Here is a 21380-nt window from a genome sequence, read left to right on the forward strand (position 1 = left end):
GTCAGTACGTTTCTGTACGCAGGAGAGCGAGGGTTGTCGTGAAAATTGACAAATAATCCATACAAGTTGTATAAATGATGTGGAGGTTGCGTTTTTCATCATTAAATATCTTTAGAACATACAATTAATATGGTTTGATGCTTGTAAAGGAAACCAAAATGATATTTCGCATCGCGAATTATAATTAATCTAACCCTTGCTTTGGAAAAGGATTAATATAATGACGACAAGAGAGAGAGAGGGGGGGTTGTGGATAATTAATGATATTGGCTTGAATGGAGCTTGTAAGGACCAGTGTTTCATGCAGAACAGAAAATTAAATGTGACATTTGAGACTATACTCTGCAATAGAAGAGAGCCCACAAGGAACAAGGAAGGAACACCTCCATGTGACTGGATTATGGGGATTGCCAGGCAATATACAAAACAGACGATGTATATATATATATATATTGTGAAATTCATGCTGTACAGCAGTGCTTGAGATATATCGTACCATAAAATCTTTTACTTTTAACCCGCCATCAATCCATCTTCCCTCTTCTTCTCTTCTATGCGCTTACCTGCAAAGATGGTGCATGACGTACGCCCTTCCGAGTTTTTGTTTTTACGAGGCGTGTCAGGGTCGGAAAAACTAAAATCTACCCATTATCTAGATCTTTATCATCTCTTCATGGGGCTCCAACTTGATTGACCTCAGCTAAAAAGCACTAATTGACCGGCTGCTTTCCTTTTAACTTATTGGATTGTGTTTTGATCACGACGGAGGTCAGTTGGTTAAATGTCAATGACACTTCAATTAATGCCCTTTGTCCTCGTAGAGAAAAACCATGACAAAGAAATTGATTTAGTCTGGCAATTCTACATACCATAGATCTTTTGAATGAATAGTATAATTGAAAAACGATATTGTTTTATTTATGTTGGAGGATTTCTAGGGAAAAATAATGTTTTTGTTATTATCATTTCCTATTTAATTTACTTCATAATTTTTTTCTATTTAGTTTAGGAAATAAAATAAATATTGAAATTGATAATTTTTTTTTCTTTTTAGTTTAGGAATCCCTAAAATAATTCCATAATTATTGATTGATATTTTCTTAAGGCAAATCTAAAACTAATGTAAATAATATTCTATTTCAATAAAATATATCATATTTTTATTCTTATAAAAAAAAATATTTGCTTTGTTAAATCTACCGCTATTCTCTCTTTCTACTATTAATTTTCATTTGCTTACTTCGGTGTCAAGATCCACTTTTCACTCGTCCATAGAAAAAAAAAAGTAAAAAAAAAGCATTATAATTCTAGTTTTAATGTAATATTTTAAAAAATGTAAGGATATTACCTTAAATTAAGAATATTAATAAAAAATTAACTTAAAATAATTTAAAATAAATTGATTGGAATATATCTTAAACATGGAGGGAAAAAAAAAATCTACGAAAGGTCTTTTAGTTTTCACTCCAACCCAACCCAACCCAACCCATATCATATCATATCATCATCTCTTCCTCCCACCCTATCCCTTCCCCTCCTGATCTCTTCTCACCAAATCCCTTCTTTATTATCACTCCATTAATAATAATAATAATAATAATAATAATAATAAGAGTCCCACCCTCCCTTCTTAATTATTAAGCCTTAACCTCCTCCACTGTTTTCATTAATAAAATAAATCCCATTCCACGTTGCTCACATTTATATCACTCTCGCTCCCTGGCTCGCCAGTTGTTAAATAAATCAAAACACACATTCAACCGAATGACTCGCCTTTTCCGATCCAAATCTTGCGGACTCACCGAGTTCAACTCTTTCCCTCCCCCGACTCCCTTCTTTCACCAATACGACACTGAAGGTGAGTACGAGGAGGAGGAGGAGGAGGAGGAGGACGAAGAAGAAGAGTTGTATAGTGATGCTTCTGAAAACCCGCTATCGACGCCGTTTATTGGGTCAAGGGAAGGAACGGGAGGGAATGAGAGAGGTCGAAACAGAAATAGCAATAAAGAGTTTGCATTTTTGGATATTTTCGTAACGGCGTTAAGGAAGTCTTTGGTGACATGCAGTGTGGAAAGAGACGATGTTTCTTCTTCAATGGACATAAGCTGGCCTACTGAAGTTAAGCACGTGTCTCACGTGACTTTTGATAGGTTTAATGGCTTCCTCGGTTTGCCTACTGAGCTTGAGCCTGAGGTTCCTCGCAAGGTCCCTAGCGCCAGGTTTATTTTCACTCTCTCTCTCTCTCTCTCTCTCTCTCTCTCTCTTTTGGATTAATCATGAGTGGAATTATGAAAGGAAATGATTACCTCTCTCTCTCTCTCTATATATATACATATACATATATAATATGAGCCTGCTGAATATTTTAGGAGTTACATTGGTGTTATAGTCAAATAAACGACCCAGATAATGGGGCATTTGAAATTGAATCTGACTACCTGATTTATACCTGGGTATTAGATGTCCTGGTTGAGGTGCGGGCTTGTTCTATAAAAAAAAGGTTAGGCTCATTTAAGGCTGGCTTGTGAAAAATGTAACTAATGTTGATCATGATTTTTTCATCTCGCACGGGGATGTTTTTCAATAACTGGTTCAGTTTTGAAAGTAACTGAATATTCATCAATATTTCAACCTAGTAGAGGACAGTAAACGGAGAAGAAAAGGGTTTTCCTTTTCCTTTCTCTTGTGATCAAATACAGTGAATGCCAACAAATACCCTCTGACGGTCTATTTTGTATGCATATGCAAAGACAATTTTTAGCTTGCACTGTTTTGTGGGGGTGCAGTATGAATGTATGCGGTGCTGCTTGCATGATCCTACTGGATTAGTTGTGATTTCCTTTTTAATCATACGAAGAATGGTTTAATTGAGCCGATCTTGATGATGGATCTGGGGGAATTGCTTAAGAGTTTTATTGAAACTGTAATACCTGCCGGCGCCAGTTCTGCTCATTGAATTGTAAATTTCCTCATATCGTTCTCCGGTCCTGCTTCTTGGATTATTCAACAGTCGATATCTTCTTGACTTACACGATACATCATTCCTCTGTTTTCTAGTGCAAATGTATTTGGAGTTTCTGCCTGGTCAATGCAATGTTCCTATGATGACAAAGGGAACAGTGTGCCCACTATTCTTCTTATGATGCAAAAGCGTTTATATGTAGAAGGAGGACTTAAGGTATGTTTATGTTCCTAATTTGATTCAAGGAAATTTAGCTTCAGTCCGCTACTTGTCAGCTCTATAAAAAACTAGTCTAGTTTCTGTACTGCTGTTCATCAGTTCTGTTAAAAAATTGAGGCATTTCTTTGGGTGCTTTCTTGTGTTATCAAAGGCGGAAGGAATTTTCCGTATAAATGCCGATAATAGCCAAGAAGCGTATGTCAGAAACCAACTAAACAAAGGTGTAGTGCCTCGTGGAATTGATGTCCATTGTTTGGCAGGTTTAATAAAGGTATGCATATGACATGTTTACATTGTTTGACAATATGATTGGCAAATCAGCTGTAGGAATATAATTCTATGTTGTCAATTTCCTGCTGTTTTTTTAAGGTTTTACCTGCCTTAATGTTTCTTCTGCTTCCTCATGACATGATCCGACATACATTTCTCAACTGGTTGTCAACATGTTTGGCATTTCACTTTATTTCATAATTAAGCAGATTAAATGTCACTCTGGAAATCCGCCCCCCACCCCCCCTTTCTGAACTGCATGCTGCATCTTTTTGGTGATCTGCAGGCTTGGTTTAGAGAACTACCCTCCGGGGTACTCGATTCTCTCACGCCAGAACAGGTGATGCACTGCAACACTGAAGATGACTGCACTCAACTTGTGAAGCAACTTCCTCTGACAGAAGCTGCACTACTTGATTGGGCAATCAATTTGATGACAGATGTTGTGGAGCATGAACAGTATAACAAGATGAATGTACGCAACATTGCTATGGTCTTTGCACCCAACATGACGCAGGTTATTTGACTTTTGTTTTTGTTGGTGTATAGTTGGTTGATGTTGGATAGTTAACCTCGTGTTAAGCAGTATATTAGCTTTGTAGTTACTAAATCCTATGGTTTTGAATTCAAAAAGGGATGGGCAAACTGCTTCTTTTGGATGATTACTAAACATGACAATATTCCATTTTCTGCTAAAATGTTGACATCAGACTCCTGATTAGATCTGACAATCATCAATTCTAATTGATTTTATGCACATTTAAATAGAACTCACAGACGTATGGGGTTTCACAAGTTGAGATTATGGTTGTAACCACCAACAAGGAAATTCCTTTTTGTTTTTGCAAATGCTTAATATTTTTCAGTTATTAACTAAGATGTACTCTTCTTATCTTGCAGATGGCTGATCCCTTGACTGCATTGATTCATGCCGTGCAAGTAATGAACTTGCTCAAGACATTGATCTTAAAAAAATTCCGGGAAAGAGAGGAATCCAGTGCAAAGTTTAGGTTGCTCTCAGCATGTGCGGCTTCCCCAAGCGACAAGAGCGACTGTCATTCAAACTTAAACAGCAAAGAATCCTGTAAAATATCACTCAACGCTCGTGCACCTGAGATACCAACCACTGGCAAGTTCTCGAGGTCTGCCACTGTGAATAGAGTAGAATCCAACGCTGAGGAGAAATATTGGAGCTTCCAGAAAAAAAGTGATGGAGAAGAGGAATTTAAATCTGCTTCAAGTAGCAGCCCTCCTTTTTACGAAATGGACTCCCTAGACAGTGGATGTAAAGGTGAAAATGATAGTGGGGATTGGCTAAGTTTTAGCAAAGGGGTGAGGAGGCTATGCAGGCACCCTGTGTTTCAGTTGAGTAAACCAGTTAAGAAGACTCGTGATCCTGGAATTGTAAATACCAGGGGAGGAGGCGGAGAAGCTTGGACTTGATTTATCAGTTGCTTTCTGGCCTGTACCCGTATATATGTTGATCAGTTCATGGTTGCTGATCTAAAGATTGTGATAAAATAGATGTCAGCGTTTGTTTAATTCTATAGTCAGGGAACCCCAAAAACAAAACATAAAAATAAAAAATAAAAAAAATTCTAATTTGTTTGAAGGCCCTAACTGCAGTTTTAGCTAGATGGACAATAATCTCTCGAGGGATGACACTCACCGTAATGATTCATTGCCCCCCCCCCCCCCCCCCCCCCCATGACTGTATTGGAGGTTTTGTTTCAGGAAAATCATGCAGTTTTGAGATCAACAGCCTGCTGAATCTACTGCGATGGGATTTCAAGGACCGGACGGGATACTAATGCCACCGGATATTAGATATCAGTAACTAATTAAATGATTTGCATAGGCAGAATGTATAGTTTATTGGAAACAGATTATTCTCTATCTATGTACCTTCGCGTTAGGCCAGGAAGAGTGGAAGACTGCTGAGAAGAATTTAGGACGATGAGCTAATTCAATTTTCTTGTGGTTTGGTTTGAATAATAAGGTCGTTACCCCAAATTCCCTCTGGTTTTCAGCATGTATATTAGCAAAAACTAAAAAAAAAAACTGAATGGCAGTCACTGTTCACATGAACACTTTTTGAATTTTTATTTAATTTAATTTATTAATTTTAGTTTACTTTCAAGTAGGTTAATTTAGTTTAAACAAACATCTTGGTATGTAGTTGATGTTTAGTTTTTATAAGTATTTGTTTTTATTATCGTATCATTAAATAAAAAATAGTTTTAAAAAGTAAAGTTTTTAAGCCTGGTGGAGTCCATGACCCGTATCATGAATTTTGCGAGTTAAGTTGTGAAACCCTGATCCAATATGTTTATGTTTCAATATATATATAAAATATTATCTTGAATTTTTTTAAAGTCAACTCATACTTACTGATCATTCGGGTTGTTTTTTGACCAATCAAATCAACTGAGTCACTTAGAGTCAACTTTTATGCTGATTAATTTTAAATCCAGTCTAGGTAGTGAGTCGGGTTGAAAGACTTTAAAGTTGACTTGTTAGGTCGGGTTTAATAACAATGTCATATAATTTTTTTTTCTTTTTTTTTTTAATTTATCTTTCAATTTTTCTCTTCCAATTGAATCCTTTAAGTGTACGTGTGTGTGGTTTTTTTTTTTTAATTATAGTATCAAAGAAACACCTTGATATTTAGTTGGTGTTCAATTTCACAAGCATTTATTCTTATTATCACATCATTAAATAAATAATAAAAAATAATTAAAAAAAATTATTAAGCTCAATTTAGTCCATGATCAAGGTTATAGATTTGAAAGGTTAAGTTGCGAATCCTAAGTTAATCTAATATATCATTGTTTTAATATTAAAAAATTATCATCTAGAATTTTTTTTGAAGTCAAATTTTTTATTTATTTGTTATACATATTATTTTTTGATACATCAAGTTAATTGAATCACATCAAGATAATTTTTAAATGATTTAATTTAAAATCTAAGTTAATTAGAAAGTTTTTAAAGTTTACCCTTAACATTGCTAAAAAATTTCTCATAGCTCAGATATTTCTTTTAAGCTCAATAAAAACTGATTTAACGGGCAAGTATAGCGCGGCCAAGAAACTAGTTACTTCTAATATACCAATAAACTGTAGCACCTTTCTAAGTTGACCATGGATGATACTTTTCAAGAAACAACATTGTTTTTTCTTTTTACATTCTGTATATAGAATTTTATTTCTTTTAATTCTATCCTCTTAAGTGATGGTGGCATTGCTTTATGTGTTGTTTTTCTTTACATGTTCTGAGATGTCTGAGAAAAATTGACATCTAATTAAATATTAATTTTATAAAATAGAATTATTCCGCAACTAGCTTGGACACTCTGTCTAGTACCATATATATATATATATACAAGTAAACGGAAGAAGGCGTGCGACACAAGTGACTGTAATTGTCAAGGTTCGGGAGGAGAGACATGTTCGGCATCCATAATAATTTAGTCCTAAGAAAGGGGATCTGAAGTAAGCAGGAAGGCAAGATACATAAGACACAAGAAAGTCTGGTTGGCCACAGTTAGAAAATCCACTTCCTCCGAAACATGTCCTGGAACGAGAGAACCTTCCAGTTACCTTCCATGGAAGTTGCTGATTCGATATCGTGTAACCAAAGCCACCCAATTGGTGAGAATCCTTAATATGTCTGAAGATATGATTGGGAAAGAACACCGCTCTCCCTTGTGCTTGAGCTCGGTCGTACGTATATATAGTTGCTCCTGGCATTTTCTGCAACGCTGTAGATTGAAAAAGAAACGCTTCTTTTTTTGCTAAATTTGTTTTTCATATCACACGTAAATTCTCCAAATAGTTTGATGCAGCCGGAAAACTAAAAATAACAATTAAATAAAAACTATATAATATTTTAATAAGAGAAAAGAGCTGCAAATATAAACCTTAAATTCTCACAAGTTTATTTTCTCTAAAATAATAATAATAAAGTTTTTTTATTTAAAAAGTTTACAAAACTTTAAATAGATGAATAACTCTCAACTAAAAAATAAAAATAAAAAATTACAAAGAAAAGAAATATAAAATCCAAAATAAGTAAGAAATCTGGAAAAAAAAATCATAAAAACTACTAAAATCAAGAGATTTCGACGAGATTTTTTATATTTAAAGATTCGACAGTTTGTGTAGCGACGCAATTATTCTGCTTTAATACAACCAGATCTTTACTAGATCTTTTGTTGGGCCTTAACCTATTCTACTAATCCATAAATATATTTATTAGATTATTTATATAATTTATATATGGCAAATCATCATTTAATTATAGTAAACTTATACTAATTATTCAGAACTACCCATTGTCACAGGGCCTGTTGCATCACAGGTTTTTTTAGTAATCTCAATGACACAGAATTTTGCGAAGATCTTGACTGATTTCGAAACGGGCATTACATTTTCCTATTGTCGGTTGATATTGCAACACCTGATCAACTACTTCTAGACCAAGATTCTATAAAAATCTTCGGTATGACATGCTTGGATCCTGTCATTGTTTAGAAAGTTTGAACCAGTTACTGAATTATTCCATCCAAAGAATAGGCAACGCCTTCAATCTTTAACCAAAGACACTAAAGAGAAGGCAGCTAATGAATAATTTTCACCACAAAAACAATCTGACCAAAAAAGAAGAAGAAAAGAATAATCTGAGGAGGTTGGATCCAACTTCCAACCAACCCAAGCCACTGGACGGGTTTTCTTTTAAGCTTTTAGAACATGGGCTTTTGTTCCTACATAAAGCATAAAATGAAGACTGCCGTATTAGCCCAATTTTAGACTGATCTTGAGATTGACCGAAGAGTACACATGGGTCCGGTGATTTCCAACCTCGCATGAAAAGCCTGTATTCTGAAGAAGAAAGCTCAAAATTCAATTGTTTTGTTGAATTTTTTTTCCAGCAAAAAGACAAAACACAAACTATTAAGTTTACAATTCATTGCTTTCACAAAATCCAAAAAAATGTATTAAATCATAATCATGATCACAATCTCATAATCATGATAATAAGAGAAGCTAATAAACGTTCGTTTTTTCAACCTAAATATATTGAATCATTGTTTATAGCCAATCTTTTCTTTTAGATCCCTAAATATTTTTTTCTTTTCTCATTTGGTCATTTGACTTTATTTTTTTTCAATTTTTTTTTATAAGTCATGTTGACATGGTTCTATATATAGAAATTTGTTTTGATTAGCATACTCTCATGTACAGATGTGGCATTGAATATTGAGACTTTAAATTAAACAATAATTTTATAAAACCCAATTTGAAGTTATTCTTAAAACAAAAATCAAGGACTAAAATTAACATTGGAAAAAAAACATGGCTTTTTTCATTTACACTGTTTAAAAGGCTTGAAAAACTTCCATTTGATTCCTTAAGTTTTATCTTTTGCATTTCTTATTCTTGTTCCTTTTAACTTTTACAATTTAGTTATGAAACTTTATCTATTTTACATTTCAATCCTTAACTATTATTAAAAGAAAGGTAACTGCTAGAAAAGATCAAGAAGAGGGAAAATCCTCAAGTAGCCAAATTCTCGCAATCAATAAATATGATCTTGGTGGCTCTGGATTATCTTTAAGAAAAGAATTCAATGAAAATGTTTTTTACCTTGCTGAAAAAATAAGTTAGTGCTCGATAATTTTTTTTATTTGGTTTGATTTTGAGATTTTAATCCGATTAAAATATATTTTATTATTAAAAATAAAATTTTAAAGGTTTATAAGGTCTTTTGTTACATGTTTTTTGAGCTAAACAATGTAAGATCAATTTCATGTTTTAATTTTTAATTATTATTAACAATTTTTTTATTTATCACCTTTTTTATTTTTTAATGTATTTTATTAAATATAAACATTGATTAATTTTCTTGGTACCAAGAAAAATCATCTACAACATTAAAAATTAACTTAAAGTGGATATCCTAGTTATGCTTAAGTGCGGAGCCTTTTAGAAGGCTTAGGTGGGCTGTAGTCCAGGTTAAAAAATTAATTATAAAAAATTCAATAACCCATTTATCCTTTATCTTTTACGAAAAACCTGACACAAATAATTAATTGGTTGTTTTCCTTTGTTTTTTACGGAAACCTAAACTCAAATAATTAATTGGTGTGAGAATCGTATTTACATGCCTTCCAAGTAACTTGGCGTTTTAGCTTTTCTTTTCTTTTCAATAGTATACAGAGAGCTATAAAAGTTTCAAATTACCATGTAAGAATTTATAAGCCCTAACTTTTCATTTTGAATTTAATATTTCACATTCATTTAAGTAGACTATACCTAGAAATCTAATAATTTGAATATGTTAAGTTTTTTAATACTTTAATGGCTCTCAATTCATAGGCAATGATTCGTTGAATACCTTGTTAAATGCGTTGTCTTAATTTGTGTAGAGTAGAAGGAAGTGTGAACAAACTGTTTAACGACAATTTCTCTTTCGTGTTTTTTTTAATGAACCATTCAGGATTATATTTTTTCAAGTTTTTGAAATCATTTCAAGCATCAAATAAAGAACAAATGACTATTGTTTTGAGATTTGTTGACATTTAGGGTTTTTTATGAGAGTATATTTTTTTTTGGGTATTATCCATGTTTCATATACTACTTCTTTAACAATCAAAAAAGAAATTTGTGATGTGCTCGCTCGATATAACTTACATATTCTCAATATGCGAGGTCAAGGGTATGATGATGCTAGCAATATGCGTGGCGCATAGAACGGACTACAAGCTTTATTTCTTAAAGATTGCCCTTATGCATATTATGTACATTGCTTTACTCACCGACTACAATTGACAGTAGTTGCAGCATCTGGAAATGAGATTTCTATTTGATTATTTTTCTCAAAATTGATAACCATTATCAATCTTATTAGTGCTTCTCCCAAACATCATACCAAGTTACATCATGTTTAGGCTATAAAAATTGCACATATAGTAGCTACTAGAGAACGTGAGACTGACAGAGGAGTTAATCAAATCGGTAATTTACATCGAAGTGAAACTACTCGATGGAGCTCTCATTTTGATTATATTTGTAGCTTAATAGATATGTATGGTGTAACTATTCTTGTGCTTAAAAGTATGGTTCAAGAAAGATCTTCTACGTGGAGAAGCTGGTGGTTGTTTGATTGTGATGAAATCTTTTGAATTTATATTCATCTTATATTTGATGCATAAAATAATGGGGATTACTGATTTACTTTGTCAAGTTTTGCAGTAAAAATCATTTGACATCTTCAATGCAATGGATCTTATATCTACCACTAAAACATGGCTTCAAACTTTGAAAGATGCTAGATTTGATCTTCTCCTTACAAATGTGCAATCTGTTTGCACACAATATGAAATTAAAATACCACATTTGAATGCTTCGTATAAAAAGGCTACAGTTCGTTCATGTTAGCAACAAAGATCAATTACAGTTTACCATCATTATCATTATGATATATTTAACTTAACAATAGATTTTCAGTTGGAAGAATTATATTCTAGATTCAGTGATGGGATAGTGAAACTCCTTGTACTTAACTCTGCTTTAGAACCTAGGGGCAACTTTAAATAATTTAAAGCTAATGCTATTTACAAGCTTGTCGAGAAATTTTATCCTCAAGATTTCAATGAATAAGAGATGTATTATTTAAGATCTCAGCTGGAGCATTATCAGATTGATGTGATTTATCATAAGAGCTTTCAAAATATATCTACCATTTCTGAATTAAGTCGAGGATTAGCTGAAACAAATAAGTCACAACACTATCATTTGATTGATAGGTTGATTCGTCTTATTTTGACTTTGCATGTTTCCACCACCACTATAGAGCATATATTTTCAGCTATGAAACATGTTAAAACTGTGCTTTGCAATAAAATGAAAGAGAAGTTCTTAGCGGATTCTATGATGATTTATATTGAACGAGAGTTTGTTGAAGATATTGATTCAGATTCGATCATAGATAAATTCTATTATATAAAACATCAACGGGTGCAACTTTGATAATGTAATTTATTTTTAATTTTATATACTTTAAAATTTTATTTTATTTTATTTATTTTGTGTTATGTATTTGGATTAAAACTTTATTGTTAACTTGATAAATTTATATATACATGTTAATGATTTATCTTAAAAAAAATAATTTATGTATATTTTTATTATAGGCAGGACAAGAAAACATTCCAGACTCCGCAAATGACATTGATATGACGTGTGAATTGAAGATTTAGTTCTTTTTTTTTTTTTATTCCGAAAGATATGGTTTATTTATAATTGGTGTTCGGTAGGAGAGGAATGGCAGGAGTATCCTGCCAGCTATGCAAAATAATGGCGTTCATATTAATCTTCTTCGCACTACGAAACTATTATATATTATTTTTCACTTTCTCATGCTCGGTTTATTTTTCAAAGTTCAAACCCAGTTTTCAAACCATTATATTACTCATTCTGAAGGATCAACAGTTTTTTGCAAGTTTCCAGCTAATTATTTGACAGCGAAAGTATCAAAACATAAAAAATTCTCAAGCGAGTGAGACTTATTTATATAATAACATTTGACAAGAAATAATACAAAAAAAGCACGTGACGATAGAACTTGTTACTTTAACAGCTACGAGCTCCAGCATCGCCAACACTCCTGTAGTAAATACGGCTGCAATATTCATGATCGTTTTATGCGTGCTTAAATTATCCCAATGTTTGACTGTTTTTTTTTTATCAAAATACGGTCGTATTTTTTAAAATTTTAATTTTTTTTATTAAAATTTAATATAGTTTATATATTTTAGATTATTTTGACATGCTGATATTAAAAATAATTTTTAAAAAATAAAAAAATCATTGGCATGCATTTCAGCACGAAAAGTTATTTGAAAAGCAACCGTTAACACACTGCTAAATATATATATATATCTACGGAAAACGCGTAAGCTAATCATAACCTGTACAATTAAAATTAAAAAAAAGTCAATTATCTAGGTGGTGACCCAATTGTAAAAGCTTGAGACTAAGATGTTTGCTCCCTCTGTGGTCTCAGGTTCGAATCATGTGGTTGCTCATATGATGGTTACTGGAGGCTCACATGATCGTTAACTTCAAGGTCCGTGGGATTAGTCAAATTATACGAAAACTGGTCCGGACACCCACATTAAACTAAAAAAAAAATAAAAAAAATCAAGTGAAAGAAAAGTTAGATCTATGCACCTGGAAAAATCCTGGGCACTTTCAACTAGTTCTCAATCTCGAATGATTTGCTGCTGCATCTTGTCCAGATCCTGCTAAATGATTTAACCAACTCAAGTGGCATTCCACCTTGTCCACCTAAAGAATAGCTTCTGTTATTGTCAACCAAAGTGAGATATCACCTCATTCGATCATTCAAAATCTTCTAATTACTATTTGAAACTTGTAATTGAATTCGATTTCAAAGGGTAAATCATTTCACTTCACGTGTTTGGATATCAATTTGAATTCCAAATGAAATTCAAATCATAACAAATAAACAAAAAAAATTAGAGAGGAGACCCTCTAATTTGTTATAGTAATTCCAACTAAAAAAAATATTATTTCAAAAATATTCATCTTTCTTTTCTCTAAAAACCCTCCAACTTCTCTTTAACGTCTCCTTCTTTTCTTCAACATAAGCTTTGGTTTTCTGGCTTTAAGAAATTGCTTGAGAAGTGGGAAAATAAGACTATCAAAGGCTTCGAAATCAAAATGACTCTGTTTAGGCTAAATGGTAGCTTCTGGGGCTGCTACGCGGATAACTCTGTGAGGCCTCCCATGTTTTCTAATATGAAACAAATACTAGCTAGGAGCATGTAAGCTAGAAGTGGCCGGAAACTCGAAATATCATGTGGCTAGTATGTAGAAAATACAAGGAAAAAGGGATTCAATTTCGTCAATCAACAAGGAAGACCAACACCAAGCATGAAATATTATTATCTGAGCTAGGAATTGATACATAACATAACCCCAATAGACATGTTGGGAGGAGCAATCATAAATTTTTTAATTTATAATAATTGTCACAATATTAATTTTTTTTTTTTGGATTCGAGGAAACCCCACCCCCTGGAAAGCGCACTTTGTGGGCCCAGGTGAGTAAGTAAAACCTCGGCTGTCCCAGGCTCTTATAAGAGATACACACCCTGACTCGAACTCGAGACCTCCTGTGCAGATTTCAAGCCCTTTGTCACAATATTAAATTATTCATTAGAAAGGTACACCGGACAATTCTTTCTATATCATAAAATAATTTATAGATTTTAATTTTACATTAATAAAAAGACGTGTGTTTTTTTTTTTGTAAAAACAATAATTTATAAATTTAATATAAAATAATCAAGATTACTAATTCAACTTAATATTTTTTTAATAATATAATTATTTTATTTTAAATATAAAACTTATAATAATCTATCAATTAAATCCAAATCAAACTGAATAGGTGATTAGATTGTAAATAGCCAATAAAATATTCATGCACAAGAAGGGACGAAATTATCTGTGGGGCCCTTCAATGTTCAATCTAGCACGTAAATTTATTTGAAATAAATAAAGAATATATTCCATTTAACTTAGTTTTGGGAGGTACGACCAAATTTAGCAAGAGATTCTGTTTGCCATATCTCCTATTGTGTTGATTGTATCCTATATATGTTCCTCTATTATAAGGTTTGATTAATAAGATATCTTTATTACCAATACAATTACTTAGGCCCTACTATATATTATTCAAATTTCATATATTAGAGAATAGATTGTTGCGAACATCTGATAATACCAATCTAAACCATCGTTATCCGGTCGGTTCGATCATAAAATAAATAATTAAATAATTAAAATAAAATAATATCTTTTTGCATATATTTTTATTTTATCTCTCTCGCGTTATAGCTAGAGGGGAATTTTCTTTTAAACCAAATGATTCGACTGAATAATGGAACCAGCTCGCAAGTTCCAATCTTTAACGAAATGATTAATTTGAGCCCTAAGCATAGCTTGTTGCAAATGAGACCCATCTAATGTACACCAATAGAAACCATTATTATCATAACCGGATGGAACTGGTAAATTTGATTACGAACTAGTGAACCAGATCTTGGACCGATTTGTTTTAAAGTAATGGGTTGTTTGTATAATATTTTTTTGGATTAATATGAGTGTTTGAACCAGCTTGCGTGCACCTCAACTAATCCGACAGATCCTAAAGTTAACAACCATGTAAGCCTCTAATTACCCTGAGAGGACTCGAACTCGTGACCATATAGGAGCAGACTTAAGGCCTGACTAGTTAAGCTACTCATCAAGATTGAGTCATTTACATAATTAATTTGGTAAAAACAAGGTTAAATATCAATTAAACCAGTTCAAAATCAACACACCACATATTACTTAAAAAATCTTAAGAAAAATAAAAGCTCTTTATCGGTATTAAACTCTAGATCTTATGCATTAAAATAAAACCTTTTTTTTAACAAGCCATAATATCTATTTTGCAGTGAGATGTTGATAAATTTATGTATAAAATCAATATATATTAGTAGAAAAATTAAATCATGATTATTGCTTCTCTCACCAAATATTGAGAATTGTTACATTGTTTTCTCACAATTGATTAGGCTAGCAGCAATTGTTCATTGTTTTTTTTTTATTGTTTGGCTGTTATAATCCTAAAATATATTTTGGGATTATAATCCTAGAAACTTACAACAACTACTACAAAATAAAATCTTGTTCGGCAATAATAACAAGGAAACAATTAATAAGGAAAAATAATAAAGTTGAAATACAAAATCAACAAGAAAAAAGTTGAAAATACTATCTGATACTTCGAAGGAAATTTTAAGGGTCTTTGGAATGAAGTTTGAAGAATCTGAATAGCGAACAGGCTTGTAATGGGAGAAAAACCTCGGCACAAGCTCAATTTTTATTTTATTTTTTGTTAGGAATACACTTTTAAAATTTAAATTCAATTCAATAATCAAATAAAAAATTATATCTATTTTAAGTCAAACTTCATGTTTGAACAGTTTATTGAACCATTTTTATTTGTCAATCGGATCCATAGACCCTAGGCTAATTACTACACATCAGCAAGTGCGCGACTTGCGTGTACAAAAAAGTTTGTGTGTGCACTAGCGGGTGATGTGTATTTTAGGATAAATATTAAACCAATTGAGTTGTGTATTTGAGGACAAATATTAAACCACCTTGGAGATGAGTCAGGAGTTGGCGAGGGAGAAGACTGCCCAAACAAAAAGAATGTTTTTATATTATTATTTTTTAGATTTAATCTCTGTTATTTTAATTGTTATTTATTTTATTTTAGATAATTTATGAAATTATATTTTTTTCAATTTCATTCTCATTCAACTTTTTAATTTGTAAGATTTGTTCCTCATTATTTTAATAAACTTTTAAAAAATAAAACATTAATAAGTTATTTTATAGCTTATTTTCCATGACATAACCAAACACTAGAAAGTGTTTTTCAACTTATTTTTCATTACACTACCAAATATCGAAAAATAATTCACTTTCCCGGAATTAATTTTTTCAAAATTCACTTTTAAAAAAGAAACTACTTTCCAGCAAACAAACGAGGTCATGATATCTTTGAATTTAGATTAATTAAACACTTCAGAATATAATAATTAATAAAAACTCTATTATTTTTCCTTTTCCTTTTCTTTTTCCTTTTCATATATTTTTTTATTAATTTGAATTGCTTTAATCGAATCCAATGTTTGCCATTACCACGCACGAAACTGGGATTGGATCTGGCACAGTTACTTAGGCAACTCTATTTAGAGTGTGTTTGTTTCCTGGAAAGTGGTTTCTGAAAAATCATTATTCAAATCTTCATGTATTTGTTTGTCATTAGAAAAGTTGGTCAACGAAAACATTTTCCAATCAACAAAAAATACTTTTCAGTCAAAATAAAATTTGGCTTGGTTTCCAAGAAAGTGTTTTCCTTTTATTTTGAGCGGAAAACACTTTCCGGAAGTTGTGAAAATTTAAAAATATCATATTATTTGCTGATTATATCAAATTTGATCCTCAAACTTTTGATTGCTATATATATTTTGTTTTGAATATTTGTTTTTCAATTTGATCCCTTAGAATTTAATTTTTATATTAACTTTGGTCCTCATTTCTATAATTGTTATTTGTTTTTCCTTTATCATTTTTTAATTGAAATTTTTTATCTATCAAATTTGATCCTCATTCTTTTTATTGTTACTTATTTTATTTGAAATCATTTATAAAATGTTAATTATTATTATTTTAATTTCTTCATCTTTCAATTTTTTTTGATTTGATCTCTATTTTTTTTATTGTTATTTATTTTATTTCAGATAATTTATGAAATTACATTTTTTTTCAATTTCATTCTCATTCAACTTTTTAATTTGTAAGATTTGTTCCTCATCATTTTAATAAACTTTTAAAAAATAAAACATTAATAAGTTATTTTCTAACTCATTTTCCATGACATAACCAAATACTGAAAATTGTTTTCCAACTTATTTTTCATTACACTACCAAATATCGAAAAATAATTCACTTTCCCGGAATTAATTTTCCCGAAATTCACTTTTAAAAAAAAAACTACTTTCCAGCAAACAAATGAGGCTATAATATCTTTGAATTTAGATTAAATAAACACTTCAGAATATAATAATTAATAAAAACTCTATTCTTTTTCCTTTTCCTTTTCTTTTTCATGTTCATATTTTTTTTTATTAATTTGAATTGCTTTAATCGAATCCAATGTTTGCCATTACCACGCACGAAACTGGGATTGGATCTGGCACAGTTACTTAGGCAACTCTATTTAGAGTGTGTTTATTTCCTGGAAAGTGGTTTCTGAAAAATCATTATCCAAATTTTCCTGTGTTTGTTTGTCATTAGAAAAGTTGATCAACGGAAAACACTTTCCAATCAACAGAAAATACTTTCCGGTCAAAAGAAAATTTGGCTTGGTTTTTAAGAAAGTGTTTTCCTTTTATTTTGGGCGGAAAACACTTTCCGAAAGTTGTGAAAATTTAAAAATATCATATTATTTGCTGATTATATCAAATTTGGTCCTCAAACTTTTGATTGCTATATATATTTTGTTTTGAATATTTGTTTTTCAATTTCATCCCTTAGAATTTAATTTTTATATTAACTTTGATCCTCATTTTTATAATTGTTATTTGTTTTTCCCTTATTATTTTTTAATTAAAATTTTTTATCTATCAAATTTAGTCCTCATTCTTTTTATTGTTACTTATTTTATTTAAAATCATTTATGAAATGTTAATTATTATTATTTTAATTTCTTCATCTTTCAATTTTTTTGATTTGATCTCTATTATTTTTATTATTATTTATTTTATTTCAGATAATTTATGAATTATATTTTTTTCAATTTCATTCTCATTCAACTTTTTAATTTGTAAGATTTGTTTCTTATTATTTTAATAAACTTAAAAAAAAAAAACACTAATAAGTTATTTTCCAGCTCATTTTCAATTACACAACCAAACATCAAAAAATAATTCATTTTCTTAGAATTCCCTTTCTCAATATTTATTTTTTTAAAAAAACCTACTTTCAGCAAACAAATACAGCACAGGTCTGGGGATGTTATAACTGATTGAGATCATCAGGTTAATTAACAATAATATGCCTACGGCCGACCATTATCCTTGTTTTTTAAGTCCCTCCTCGCTTGTCAGAACATGAAGGCGACTTTAACTTTTGCAATACACACAAAAAAAACTAGTGAAGTGAACATGATTTCATCGATCTTGGTCTATCTGAAAGAAATCTTGGTCTATCTAGTAATTCTAAAAGATATTCCACTCGTCATTTTCATGGAACTTAATTCTCAAAACCTATTTAGCAAGTGGGTGAGTCAGACAGCAAATAAAGATGATGATAGTAATCATTTATCACATGCCTATTTTATAGTCTAAAAATTTTTATTCAAAGACATAACGTTTCAAAAAAAAATAAAATGAAATGGACTGCATATGAGGAGATAGAAAAAACAAAAATATATTAAAATTTTTTAATAAAGACACACTAAAATTACGATTAGGACACCAACGATATTATAAAAAATATCTTAACAAGATAAATCCAACAACACTAAAAAATATCATGAACAATGATCCAAGTGTGTCACACTTTCCATCTAAAGGTGGCAGATAACTTATTTGCCTTTGATGACAAGTGTGACTCCCTTCATTCATCGTTTATGACCTTTATTGATGTTGTTGAATTCGTTTAATTAAGATTTTTTTTATGATACTAGTAGTATCATAATTAAAGCTTAGATGTGTTTCTAGAGTTTTTTCTATTCTTTTTCTCTCTCCTCTCTCTTCACAAATTATAATGAGAAATAACAAAATATTTAGGGCATCTCCAACGGGAGAGCCAAAAGATAAGTAAAAATAAATTAATTTTAGGCCTTGTTTGTTTGTTGGAAAGTAGTTTCCTTTTGGAAAGTGATTTTCTTAGAAAGTGAATTATTTTTTTATGTTTGGTAATATCATGAAAAATAAGTTAAAAAACATTTTCTAGTACTTGGTGATGTCATGAAAAGTGAGTTAGAAAATAACTTATTAATATTTTTTAAAATTTTATTAAAATAATGAGAAACAAATCTTACAAATTAAAAAGTTAAATGAGAATGAAATTGAAAAAAAATATATAATTTCATAAATTATCTCAAATAAAATAAATAACAATCAAAATAATGGAGATAAAAAATAATAGATAAAAAAGTTGAAAGATGATGAAATTAAAAAAATACAATTTCATAAATTATTTTAAATAAAATAAATAACAATCAAAAGAATGAAGACCATATCTGATAGATAAAAAATTTTAATTAAGAAAATGATACGAGAAAAGCAAATAATAATCATAAAAATAAGGATCAAAGTTGATATAAAAATCAAATTTTAAGGGATGAAATTGAAAAAAAAAAAGATTCAAAACAAAATATATAGCAATCAAAAGTTCGATGATCAAATATGATATAATCAGCAAATAACATAACATTTCTAAATTTTTCATAATTTTTAGAAAGTGTTTTCCACCCAAAATAAATGGAAAACACTTTTATGAAAACTAAACCATATTTTCTTTTGACTCGAAAATATTTTCTATTGACTAACTTTTCTAATGACAAATAAATACAGAAAAGTTTGAAGAAATCATCCATGAAACAAACAAGCCCTTAGTTTTTCTTCATTGATTTTATAGCCTCAGAAAATGGTAAATTGAAGAGCCAGAATAGCTTTTGTGTCAAAGAAAAATCATTCCTACATAATTATTAAAAAAGCTAAAAGTATTAAAATAGATTATTTAAATATTCATTCTTTCGTGTCCATAAATTTTTTCAATTTTTTATTAGAAAATAAAAAATATTAATATTAAAATACAAATGAGTTGTTAAAATAGTTTTTTTCATTGTAGTGCAAATAAAAAAGGGGATGTATTTATACTATTTACAATAATTTAGTTTTTATAAGAAACTGTTTAGAAGTGCGATAACTTTTATTTTTGAGTAGGGTTTTTTAAAAGTACATTAATTTTAAAAAATATAAAATTAATATTTTTTAATAATTTTAATGCGCAAATATCTAAAATGAAAAGTTGAGAAAAAATTTATGGTGCTCAAGATTTAACCAGTTACAGGCATGGATAAATACAAGTAAAAAAAAATTACAAAGTAGAAAATATTCTTATAACTTTTGATCAGTCATGAATTTTATTATTTTTCTTTTATTTATATATTTTTTTTCAAAATAGATTCTATAAAGTAACTACTAGAATACTACTAGTTAGTAGTTACAATATGAATATTATAAAATTTTCCAAAACATAAATTTTTAAAAAAATTAGTTTAATATATTTTAAAATAAAAAGTAATCGAATCCAAAAAAAGCACTAAACGACTTTTGTAATAATCAAACCCATCGATCTCAAACAAAACTTAATTTTCAAAGCTATATAGCAAGTGGGAGAGGTGGACAGCAAATAAAGATGATGATAGTAAACATTTACCACGTGCTTATTTTATGGTCTCGGAATTTTTAAACACATTCCGGTTTTCAAACGTCGAAGGGGAAAATAACAAAGGAATCAGAATACAAACCCATCGACCTCTTGAATAATTAGTATTAATTAAAATTAAATGTCACTTTCAATTACGTGTTACCGCTTCAGTTTAGCCTTTAAGACATTTCCGGTCCGGTTCTGAGAATATAAGACAACCTTTTCGAAACTAGTCATTTCATACATAGTATTGATACGTCCATGGGATACTCGTGGCTGATTGGCAAACATAAAATTACTCAACGTAAAACCCATTTTTTATCCCTTTTCTATTTTCAGGCATGAGATATGCGGTCTATTTTTTTCTTCTTCTTCTTTTTTATGCGTGTGATTATCGTATTATTAACAAAGATAGAAGTTACAAAATCATCCTACGTTTAACTAATTGATCAAGGGCTTATTTGTTATTGTAACAATGATTATTTTTTAAAATGATTTTTATTTAAAAATATATTAAATATTTTTTTTTTTTAAAAAAAATTATTTTTAATATCAGCTTTAAATGGTTTAAACTTAGGCTTGTAATTAGCCTGATAAAACTCGGGTGACCCATCTGATCAACTCGAAACTCGGGAAGCTCAGTGTAACCCAGGCGACATCCGATCTCTATTTTTTTTTTACATTTCTGTTTAATAAACCCAAAAAATATAAAATTAATTTGTAAATATTTGGTTTCATATTTTTTTTTATACCTTACGTTCTCATGAAATATTTCTTAATTTTTCTATATAAATAACTATAGTTACCGTCTATATCCCTATATCCATTAATAT

At 30.2% G+C, this 21380-nt stretch overlaps 1 protein-coding gene across 2 annotated transcripts; it reads left to right on the forward strand.

Annotated features, from left to right (window-relative positions):
* Positions 1-1640: 1640 nt before the first annotated feature.
* LOC133690988 (rho GTPase-activating protein 3) lies at positions 1641-5071 on the forward strand. Of its 2 annotated transcripts, XM_062111276.1 has the most exons (5): positions 1645-2219; positions 3058-3178; positions 3333-3452; positions 3738-3968; positions 4352-5071. In XM_062111276.1, the coding sequence occupies exons 1-5, from the start codon at positions 1765-1767 to the stop codon at positions 4892-4894; spliced, it is 1470 nt and encodes a 489-aa protein (XP_061967260.1). In that variant the 5' UTR covers positions 1645-1764; the 3' UTR covers positions 4895-5071. The 2 variants fall into 2 exon arrangements, with proteins under 2 accessions (XP_061967261.1, XP_061967260.1); XM_062111277.1 differs by lacking the exon at positions 3333-3452 and having other exon boundaries at positions 1641-2219.
* Positions 5072-21380: the final 16309 nt, after the last annotated feature.

The sequence above is a fragment of the Populus nigra genome, chromosome 4 (assembly GCF_951802175.1).
Source record: "Populus nigra chromosome 4, ddPopNigr1.1, whole genome shotgun sequence".
Taxonomy (NCBI): Eukaryota; Viridiplantae; Streptophyta; class Magnoliopsida; order Malpighiales; family Salicaceae; genus Populus; species Populus nigra.

Bases quoted from the DNA above. Each gene is read 5' to 3' on its own strand.
- LOC133690988 (XM_062111276.1), top strand. From the start codon at position 1,765: ATGACTCGCCTTTTCCGATCCAAATCTTGCGGACTCACCGAGTTCAAC. The intron at 2,220-3,057 runs GTTTATTTTCAC...TCTGTTTTCTAG, and splicing joins CGCAAGGTCCCTAGCGCCAG to TGCAAATGTATTTGGAGTTT. The intron at 3,179-3,332 runs GTATGTTTATGT...GTGTTATCAAAG, and splicing joins ATGTAGAAGGAGGACTTAAG to GCGGAAGGAATTTTCCGTAT.